General features: G+C 34.5%; 2 protein-coding genes across 2 annotated transcripts; both read left to right on the top strand.

Annotated features, from left to right (window-relative positions):
• The first annotated feature begins 7,445 nt into the window (after positions 1 to 7,445).
• LOC126721923 (protein FAR-RED IMPAIRED RESPONSE 1-like) lies at positions 7,446 to 8,834 on the top strand. The gene has a single exon (XM_050425009.1). It carries the CDS (start codon positions 7,446 to 7,448, stop codon positions 8,832 to 8,834), a length of 1,389 nt encoding a protein of 462 aa, XP_050280966.1.
• A 6-nt stretch (positions 8,835 to 8,840) lies between these two features.
• Positions 8,841 to 9,836, top strand: LOC126721922 (protein FAR-RED IMPAIRED RESPONSE 1-like). The gene is made up of 2 exons (XM_050425008.1): positions 8,841 to 9,006; positions 9,070 to 9,836. Exons 1-2 carry the CDS (start codon positions 8,841 to 8,843, stop codon positions 9,834 to 9,836), a joined length of 933 nt encoding a protein of 310 aa, XP_050280965.1.
• Positions 9,837 to 10,056: the final 220 nt, after the last annotated feature.

Raw genomic sequence — 10,056 nt, 5'->3', positions numbered from 1 at the left:
TCTTCTAAAATCTAGGAAATCTTCAATGGACAAAGCCAAAATGGGCATTTGCCCCTTTTGCCCAAAAGATGTAGCAAAATGCCCATGTTCTAAACCTATCTAGCAAAATGTCCCTGTTTTGAAACTCAATTTTTAAAAAATCGAGTTTCAATAAAAAAATCGATTTGATGAAAATCGAGTAAAGTGAGAAATTTTACATGGAACTTGAGTTCCATGTTGTTGTTGTTGTTGTTGTTGTTGTTGTTATTGTTTTTTTTTTTTTTTTTTTTTTTTTTTTTTTTTTTTTTTAGTTTGATTTCACATAACTCGATTTTTAGAAAATCGAGTTTAAAACAGGGGCATTTTGCTAGATAATTTCAGAGCATGCAGCATTTTACTGGAGAGTTTTAGCAAAAGGGGCAAATGCCAATTTTGGCTTCAATGGAAATATCTTATCCGAATTCACTAACACCGCCAACTCACTAAGGTTTGCTCGCAATAATTTGGGAAAAAAACATATTCTTGACAAAAAAAAAAAAAAAAAAAAACCAAGGCTTTTCTCATGGTACGAATTATTGTCCACAAAGGGTTTGTACCTTAGTACAATCTCTCACACAAGGCAGCTACCATTTTCTCCCTGGAATTATGGACTAAGATACCTAGTCCGCACGTCGATGTTAACGTCAACACCAAGTTTTTCAAGGCAAACCCCCACTAATCAAAGTCTTGGTGACATTGCGTGTAGGTGTGTGATGACTTGTGTACAACATTTGGGGTGATTTGTGTGCATGAGTTTGTCTATTCATCATTTTACAATTTTTAGGGAGTTGCCATCAACCATAGAATTTCTGGGTGTGGTTGGCAACCTATGATTAATCAATTTTACCTTCTAATTAGCTAAGGGTTGACCTAAGGGATCCAACGCTAGGGAGGAAACGATAAAAATTTCTTGAACCAGAAGACATGAACTTGGAAGCTTAGTTATGCGTGAGGAAGGCGTATAGGCACCCTACTATGCCCATCTTACAGTTGTACCTCATTTTGATCCACTCTCTGATTTGGCTCTTTGAAAAAGGTTTGTTATGGAAACCATTTGGGAGGCATTATGTGGTCTTTACACATGCTTTGTTTTTCGGTTGGATTTTCTACTACATTTCTATAATGAAAATCTTTCAATGATGTAGCCTAATTTTCACCATGCGAATATAGTGGAAATCTAAGTCATATATCATGGTTGGGTGTATGTATGACATCATCAAATAGCACCAAACTCTTGGTGCCGCTCTCAGGATGCAACAAGCCTAGTCACCTAGCTGTATATCCTAATAAATCTACCCCACTTATATGATGAGAAACTCTCAAATAGTACATTCTTGAACCCAAAATAAAATATATCTTATAAAATTCGATGCTGCAAAACTCGTTGCTGCATGAGAAGATAAACAACTATTTTTCTTTTTCACACACCTTTGGCAGGACAAATAAGGGCGCATGAAATTTTGCAGCAAAAGACAATTCCTAATTGGATTTTAAATGTCGCAAATGCATTTGCTTTGAGTATCCTATCAATTAATAATACATTGAATCAAATATGGTAAATCTACGTATATTAAAGGTAAAACCGAGATAAAATCCAATTAGATTCTATAATTGAAGTCCAATTCTGCACCATATATCTTAAATTATTTATTTTTAGAGAGAGTTTTATTTCTTAATTTTGGAGTCAAATGTGAGATCATATCATAAATATACATTCAAGTGAGTTATTGTGTACAAAAACCAAAGAGTCTAGAATTAATAAACATAAAAAAATTAAAAAAATGAACAATTTACATTTTCTACCTAATAATATTCTTACAAGACTTTTTAAATTTTAAAGAGTTTAAAAAATGTATAAGAATAACTATCAATAATATTTAATTATATATATAATAATTATACTATAGTTTACCAAAAAATATATAATAATTATACTATGCATCTTGTTGAGGAGGAAATTGATGTCTCTGAATAAGATGTTGGGAAACCAAACCAAAGCTCGACTATGGGCTTTCGATATGACACCCAAAGCAAGGAAACAAAGGCTGCATTCAACAAAACAGCAACAGAAGCCTAATGAAAAATAATTTATGATAGTTAGTACATTAATGGTCCTTTTCTGATAGTTCAAGGGAAATAAATTCTCCAGCGGTAAGGGTGAAGTTACATTTAAGTCCAAAAGATAAATTGTCCAACGGTAGGGATGGAATTACACGATCCAGCAATCAATAATTAGATAAATTTAGGAAAAACTTTAGGTCCTATGTGTCTTATTCAAGAGTAATTTATTGTACTTTCAGCCATCATTACATTAATGTGAGGGAAGGGTTCGATTGTTACAAATAAATTGTATCCTTTAACAATAAAGTAAAAAGTAAAAATTAAAGGTTCCATAGGAAGAAAAAAGGGAGGATTAATTGGCATGGTGTGAAGAGAGAGAAAGATCCCAACTAAATGCAGCAAGTATTTAAACTAAGACTTCGGTGAATATGTGCTTATAAGTTATAAGGCATGGACGAGCTGAATATGGGCTGTTCTTGAGTGAGTGAGACAAGATTGATGCTGAGATTGAAGCTTTTTATGAGTAGTGGGTTATTTGTGACTAGTTAGAAGACGTTTATGAGCTGTGATAGTGTAAAAAGGGGGAGAAGAATATCTGGGATTAGATGAGTGTAGGTTAAAGGTGATGGGTGGTAAGCTAAAAGAGAGCTGAACCACCAGCAAAAATGGCCCACGAATCTCAAAGTCTCAGAGGGGTAGCTAGGTTGTCTTTTTGGTTAGTTGCGTATGTTTCTATAATGGAGCTTTAGGGAAGCATTAATTGACAAGAATCCAAAAACGTATGACTACTCAGAGGTGATGAATCAAGGTCAAGCTTTCCTAGGATTTTTGATTAGAAGTAGGAAAATCCATTTTAGGGGCTGACTTGCTTCTTTGGTAATGATGGGATTTTGAGTGTTTTGCATTAAATGCTAGGATTTGGGGTTGAGCTTAATTATTGTGATTGAGGCGTGTATCAAGAGTGAATCCTAATGCTACAACTGAGATTCGGGCCCCTGAAAAGTAAGATTTAACACCCCCAAGCCAGGTGTCAAGCTCTAGTCTACTTTAGGGGGTTTCGCTGAAAATCCCTTTATGCCCTCCAAACCACATGTACCTAATTTTTCCCCTTTAGGATTCATGGGCTTGGCACTTGGATCACATCTTGAACGTTTTCAACTTTTATAGCATCAAATTGTTGAAGTTTAGATAATTTGGTTTTCAGCTCCCCTTCCGCTGGAGGTGCAGTCTTGAGAAGAATGATGGAGTTTCATCATTCTTTAGACCTCAACTGACATGACAACCCTCGGGCACTATTCACGTTAGGTAGAGGGTGGCAGAAAACTGATGGGACAACCTTTAGTCCATTCTCAAGGGCTTGGTTCCATTGTATGAGTCTCTAGTTACTCTTTTTTTGTTAGTGATGAACCAAGGTAGTCAATACCGTACCGGTACCAGCCGTACCGGCCAGTATGTATACCGGTATCGAAATATCAACGTTTCGTACTAGTTTAAATACCGGCCATATCGGCCATGTACCAACCATACCGGTCAATTTTGGGCAATACCGGCCAGTACACCAAAAAAAGTTTTATTTTTTATTTTTTTATTTAAATTTTTTTAATTTTTGAATTTTTGTTAGGACAGAATGGTAACTAATTTGCATTAACTTATTAGTATTATTTGTTTTCTTAGTATGTAATGGTAACTTATAAGCTTTCTATTTTTTATATTGTGTTTTTTTTTTTTCTTTTAATTGATACTAAAGTCTAAAACCATGAATAATTAGTTTTGAATTGAGGAAATGTTTTATGGTAAACTTTTATATTTATTATAATACACACACACATACATACATATATATAAATTTATTTATAAATATAAAAAATAGAGGTAAACTCGAAACGGTACACCGGTATTGACTGGTATCCAAAATATATCATACCGCTAGCCAAACCGGTACAGCCTCCGGTACGGTATTGACTCCCTTGTGATGAACAAGGGTTGGTTGCCCACTCCTAATCCTTTGCCCTCTGCTGATGTCTTTTGGACTAGGCTGGTTCTTTTGGGCTTGTGTGCATCCTACAAAATAGTCATAACACATGTTTGCCATGGGTTTTTATCCCTCATGGATTTTTGTTAGTGAATAGTTTGGGTTTTTTCATAAATACTCACGATGGGCCTTTGGGCAATTAGTTGTATTGTTTGAAATAATAGGACAAGTCTCAAATACTTTTGTAAATAACACTTACTATGATGAATTCCATATTGCAAGTAATGTTCATGGTTTCTAATAATTTAAATGATGAGCTTGTGGGTTTGAATGTTTTACCACGAGTGTTGAAGGTATATATTATGGATGTCATGATGCAAATGATGTCCATGTATTTCATGGGTCTATAATACTAGAACATAATCCTCAAGATAACTCTCAATGAGTTTTTTCTTTTATAAGATGATTGCCATGGTCCTTTTTTCCACGGCAACATTTTACCATGATATTTTTTCTTTGCCAAGCGTTGATAATCTTGGGCTCTTTTTCTTTTTGACAAAGTAGTGCCAATGAAAATTGGGCTTTGATGTTGCCAATTAGAATTAGGCTTTTTGATAAAGTAGTGCCAATGAAAATTGGGCTTTGATGTTGCCAATGAGAATTGGGCTTTGATGTTGCCAATGTGAATTGGGCTTAGGATAGATAAATTGTCATGGGTTTAAACCATGAGCTTTGATTATGGACTTGAATTCCATTGATAAAATTGTTTTGCCACAAACTTAAATCATGGGCTTTTCAAATATTGCCAAGCATAAGTACTCTTGGGTTTTAAATAGAATAGGGTGTGTGTATTCGAAAGTAAATAGGTGGTACTTACATAAAATTAGGTGTAATAAAAAAAAGTACCCTAACACATCTTAAGGAGTATCTTTTAATTATATTCATGCATATGCATAGGGTTACAAACTAGTGAAATATAATAAGAAATAATTCTCAAATGAATACAAAACTTATTTGAAAGAAACCTGATGGTATGAAGAGATATTACCATTTTGATTTGAAAACAATATATTATTAATAATGAAAATAATTTGATTTCATTTTTTCAGTTAAATAAGCATGTAATCATTAATTAAAATATAATGATTTTATAAAAATACTCCAACAGAACAGAATCACTGCGGTTAGTAATCTACCTTAAATTCCACTAAGAAGATTTTTTTTTTTCCCTTTCCAATTTAGGCTGCATTTGGCAATATGTAAAATATTTTCCAAGCGTAAAATATTTTTAGGTGAAAATATTCTTGGGAAAGGAAAATATTTTCAAGTGTTTGACTACATTATGAAAATTGTTTTAGAAAATGTTTTTAGGTGTTTGGTTGCATTCTGAAAATGCTATTTTTCTACTAGTTTCTCACATTTTCTTAGCTTCCAAACAAATTTTATAATAGAAAATTACAATATATAAACTTAAAAGAAACAAAAATCAAAACAAAACCATTCGTTAAACTCAAACAATTCGGCCAAACTGAGCGAGGGAGGAAGAGAGAGTGATCGAAAATTGAGGGAAAGGGATAGGTAGATCGAGAAAGAGAGAGATCGGTCATGGGTGAATCTTGGCAGCGTGATCTCGGCAGTGCTGGGGTGCGATCTCGATGGCATGATCTCGAAGGTGAGGTTGAGTGAGAGAAGAGAAGAAAAGGGAGAAAACTCACCGGCGATGAGGGTAAAATGGCGGCGCTGCTCGTCTGAGTGTGGGTGGATCTCAAACTGGTGTCGACGTGTAGGGTGGAGCTCTGTCTCCCTCTCGTTGGTGCGTGGGGTGGAGTTGAAGAGCTTGGCAAGTCGGACCGTGTGGAGTGTGTGAGGAGTGAAGAATTTCGGAAATGTGTTGAAGGTAAAATGACTTCTACATTTGTTTTACGGGTCTGAGGGCTTTATTTTACGGTCAACGCAAATGTTTTCCGTTTGACCAAATTTTCCATGCGCAACCAAACACACGGGAGGGTGTAAAATATTTTCCCAAATCCATTTTTAGCAGAAACAAATGCAGCCTTAGTCATTATAAACAAGGTGACAACATTTATAATAAAATAATAAGAATTTTCAAATAATAAGAATAACACCCTATTACAACCGTCACACATGACCAAGACTTCGGCCCCCAAGACCCATCACTACTCATCGCCACTATTTATAATATAATATAAAAGTTGGATTTCAAAACTGGTGGATGCATGCTGCAATAATACTTATTTTGTTTTCAAAGCATACTACAATAACACATGACAAATTTATATATTTAACTTTTTTTTATAAATAGTTCCTATATTTAATTGGAATGATATAGCACATCAATCATAAAATTATTTGTACATGTCAATTTACTTTAGACGTGGACTTTTCTTTTTCTAAATTTCTTATTTTTTATCACTGCGTAGTAAACTTGAAGTTTCATTTGGGGTAATTCTGATGCCACACCCTCTCCCACAACTTTTTGCACAACTTTCACATGTGGCAAGCCATCTCAGCACCTTGGGCCCACCAACATACCACAGCATCAGAATTACCCAATCACTTAAAGCCTGAGTGCCAAAACAAATTCCACTGTAAACATTACTCCTTTAGACTTCTTCTCCCTCCCTCCGTGAAAAAGCTTGAGCGCCAAAACAGATTGCAGCTGCTGGAGTATTGGAACTATGGTGCGAAAATGAGAAAATCACTCCGGAAAGCACCATCCTACACCAGAAAATAAAAACCCAACCGTGAAAAACATAACCTCTTCACCGAAAAACCAAAACCCACCGCTCCCCAAACCCGCGAAAACCATCGTTCGTATCAGCTCCATCTATTGTGGAAAAAAAAAAAAAGTTCTCTTCCAAATCTCAGAGTTGATCACCATCTGCCATCCAAGGAGGTGATTTTTCATTCCGCTTTTCCTAGTATTTTCTCTAGATTTCTTCGTTACTCTTTGATTCTTTGTTTTCCCCTGTATTATTGCTCTCATTCAGTAAAAATTATTGTGCATTTCTGTTAGTTTACTATGTACTGTTGTGATATTAGTTTACTTTGTCCATTGTTTGTTCTGTTCTCAACTAAATTGTTGCTGGGAGGTTCCTTGTTTTAGGGTCCTCCACTGCTTTATATACTCTCCTTGTACTCTGTTCTGTTTCAATGAAATCTAAATTGAAATATCAACAAAAAATGCAATCTTGAAGTTGTGAATTTGTTGCCTGTAATAACTAGGTTTTCCATTTTTCTATTGCATTTGGAAATGAGATTATGAAGCACAAAATTTTTGAAAGGATAAATTATAATATTTAGAATTATTAATTTTCTTATGATTAAGTGACTTTATATTTTGATAATGTGTTATGAATTATATTGTATAGGCATGGCAGATGAAATATCAAATGTTTTCTCACATGTGAAATTAAACGAAGATCATATTGAGAATGATATGATGGAGGGGGATTCAAATGAAGATATTGAGAATGATATGGTGGAGGTGGAGTCGAATGAAGATAATATTGAGAATGAAATAGTGGAGTTGAATGAAATGGTAGAAACAAAAGGTGTGGAAAACAAAGCAGAAGACCCTAAGTTGGTAATGATGTTTGACTCCATTGATGATGCTGTGATATATTATAGAAGATATGCTAAAGAAAAAGGTTTTGCAGTGGCTAAAAGAACTTCTAAAAAGGGGAACGATGGGGTGGTGAGGTATGTGACCATTGTTTGTAGTTATGCTGGAAAGCCAAGGATTAGATTAAACTGTCCTGGAATTAAAAGGACTAGATCTACCAATCCAGTTCAATTGAAACCTCAAACAAAAACAGATTGCAAAGCTCAACTTAGGTTGTCTCTATGCCCAAATGGAAAGTGGATACTTAGATCCATGGTACTTGACCATAATCATGGATTGAGTCCTAGTAAGACCAAATTTTACAAATGCAATAGAATAATAGATCCACATGTGAAAAAAAAGCTTGAATTACACGACAAAGCTGATATTAGAATGAACAAGAGTTTTAATTCATTTGTGGTTGCAGCAGGGGAACATGAGAATTTGTCTTTTCTAGAAAAGGATTGTAGAAATCAAATGGAAAAAGTCAGACGTTCACATCTTAGGGAAGGAGATGCTAGTGCAATGCACCATTACTTTTTGAAAATGCAAGCTGACAATTCTGAATTCTTCTATGCAATGGATTTTGATGATAATGGTCGGTTGAAAAATGTATTTTGGGCTAATGCAAGGAGTAGGGCAGCATTCAAAGAGTTTGGTGATGTAGTTACATTTGACACTACATATATGGTTAACAAACATGAAATGCCATTTGCTCCATTTGTTGGGGTGAACCATCATGGGCAATCAACATTGCTAGGATGTGGATTGATCTTAAGAGAAGATACAAATTCATTTATATGGCTATTTAAATCTTGGCTTGCATGCATGTCTGAATGTCCTCCCAATGCAATTATTACGGATCAAGACAAAGCCATGAAAAAAGCGATAGAGATTGTTTTCCCTAATGCACGACATCGATGGTGTTTGTGGCATATCATGAATAAGTTGCCTGACAAATTTAAAGGGTTCAAAGACTATGAATTAATAAAATTATGTATGAAAAATGTTGTTCATGATTCATTGACAAAAGAAGAATTTGAAGAAAGTTGGGGCAGATTCATTAAGAAATATCAACTTGAAAGCAATGAATGGTTACTTGGGTTGTATGATGAGCGGCATCGTTGGGTGCTTGCCTTTGTGAAAGATATGTTTTAGGCAGGAATGTCAACAACGCAGCGAAGTGAAAGCATGAATGCTTTCTTTGATAAATACATTAATAAGAAAACTACTTTAAAACAATTTGTTGAACAATATGAGAATGCTTTGGCAGCAAAGGTGCATAATGAAACTGTTGAAGATTTTAATTCTTTCAATTCACGGATTTCTTGTATAACTATTTATGATATGGAGAAACAATTTTAGAGTGCTTACACTTTGAAAAAATTTACAGATTTCCAAAATGAGATAGTTGGAAGTATTTGTTGCAATTTGTCTTCATGCAGAGAACATGACAATTTTTCAGAGTATGAAGTACGTGAAGATATATCACGTGGAGAAGATCAGCAGAGCGTAATTTTTCATGTGTATTTTAATGAGGATAACAGTGAAGTTAAATGCAAATGCAAGCTATTTGAGTTCAAGGGGATAGTATACAGGCATCAAATATTAGGGTTTATTCATAGGAAGATTTATCGAATACCAGACAAGTACATCTTAGACAGATGGAATAAAAATGTCAAAAGGAGGCACACTAAAGTTCGAATAAGTTATGACAATTGGTCTTTGAAACCTGAAGCATGTCGCTATGAAAAGATGTGTAATGCCTTTTACGAGGTTGCTAATTTGGCAGCGGATTCTGAAAATGTATATAAGAATGTGATGACACAAATATGTGAAATGAAAGGGGAGCTCAAGGAAGGGGGGAATGCTTGTGGTAGCAATAAGCCTATTTCTATAGATATTCAGAATGATTCCACCTCATGTGACAATGGTCATGTAACATCAAAAGAAGCTAGAAAAATTCTTGATCCAGTGGTTGTTTCTCAAAAGGGGCGACCATCTTTTAAAAGGAAGATGTCAAAGGTTGAACAAGCTGTGAAGAAAAAAAAGGAAAAGGAAAAGAAAATGAAAATGAAGACTATAACTAACGAAAGGAATGTAGTTAACCAAGTTGAGACTTCAATTCTTGAGGAAACTTGTGAGAAGGTTAGGCTATAATTATATTATTTACTTATTTTTTTGGATAATTAATCATTGTTATTACCAATATTAACTTTTGTACTTTGTGCTTTTGTAGGATTCTGCTAAGGTTGGAAATGTGCATAATACAAATTCTACCATGGGATTTGGTATGCTTGAAATGCATGAGAGTTTTAACTTTAATGTAAGGCTCTTTATTTTCTATTATCAAGATGTTGCTAATAGGTTTAAATTAAGT

This window comes from Quercus robur, chromosome 4 (genome assembly GCF_932294415.1).
Source record: "Quercus robur chromosome 4, dhQueRobu3.1, whole genome shotgun sequence".
NCBI lineage: Eukaryota > Viridiplantae > Streptophyta > Magnoliopsida > Fagales > Fagaceae > Quercus > Quercus robur.
The sequence above is the reverse complement of the archived record's forward strand: the minus strand, read 5'-3'. Positions and strand labels throughout refer to the sequence as shown.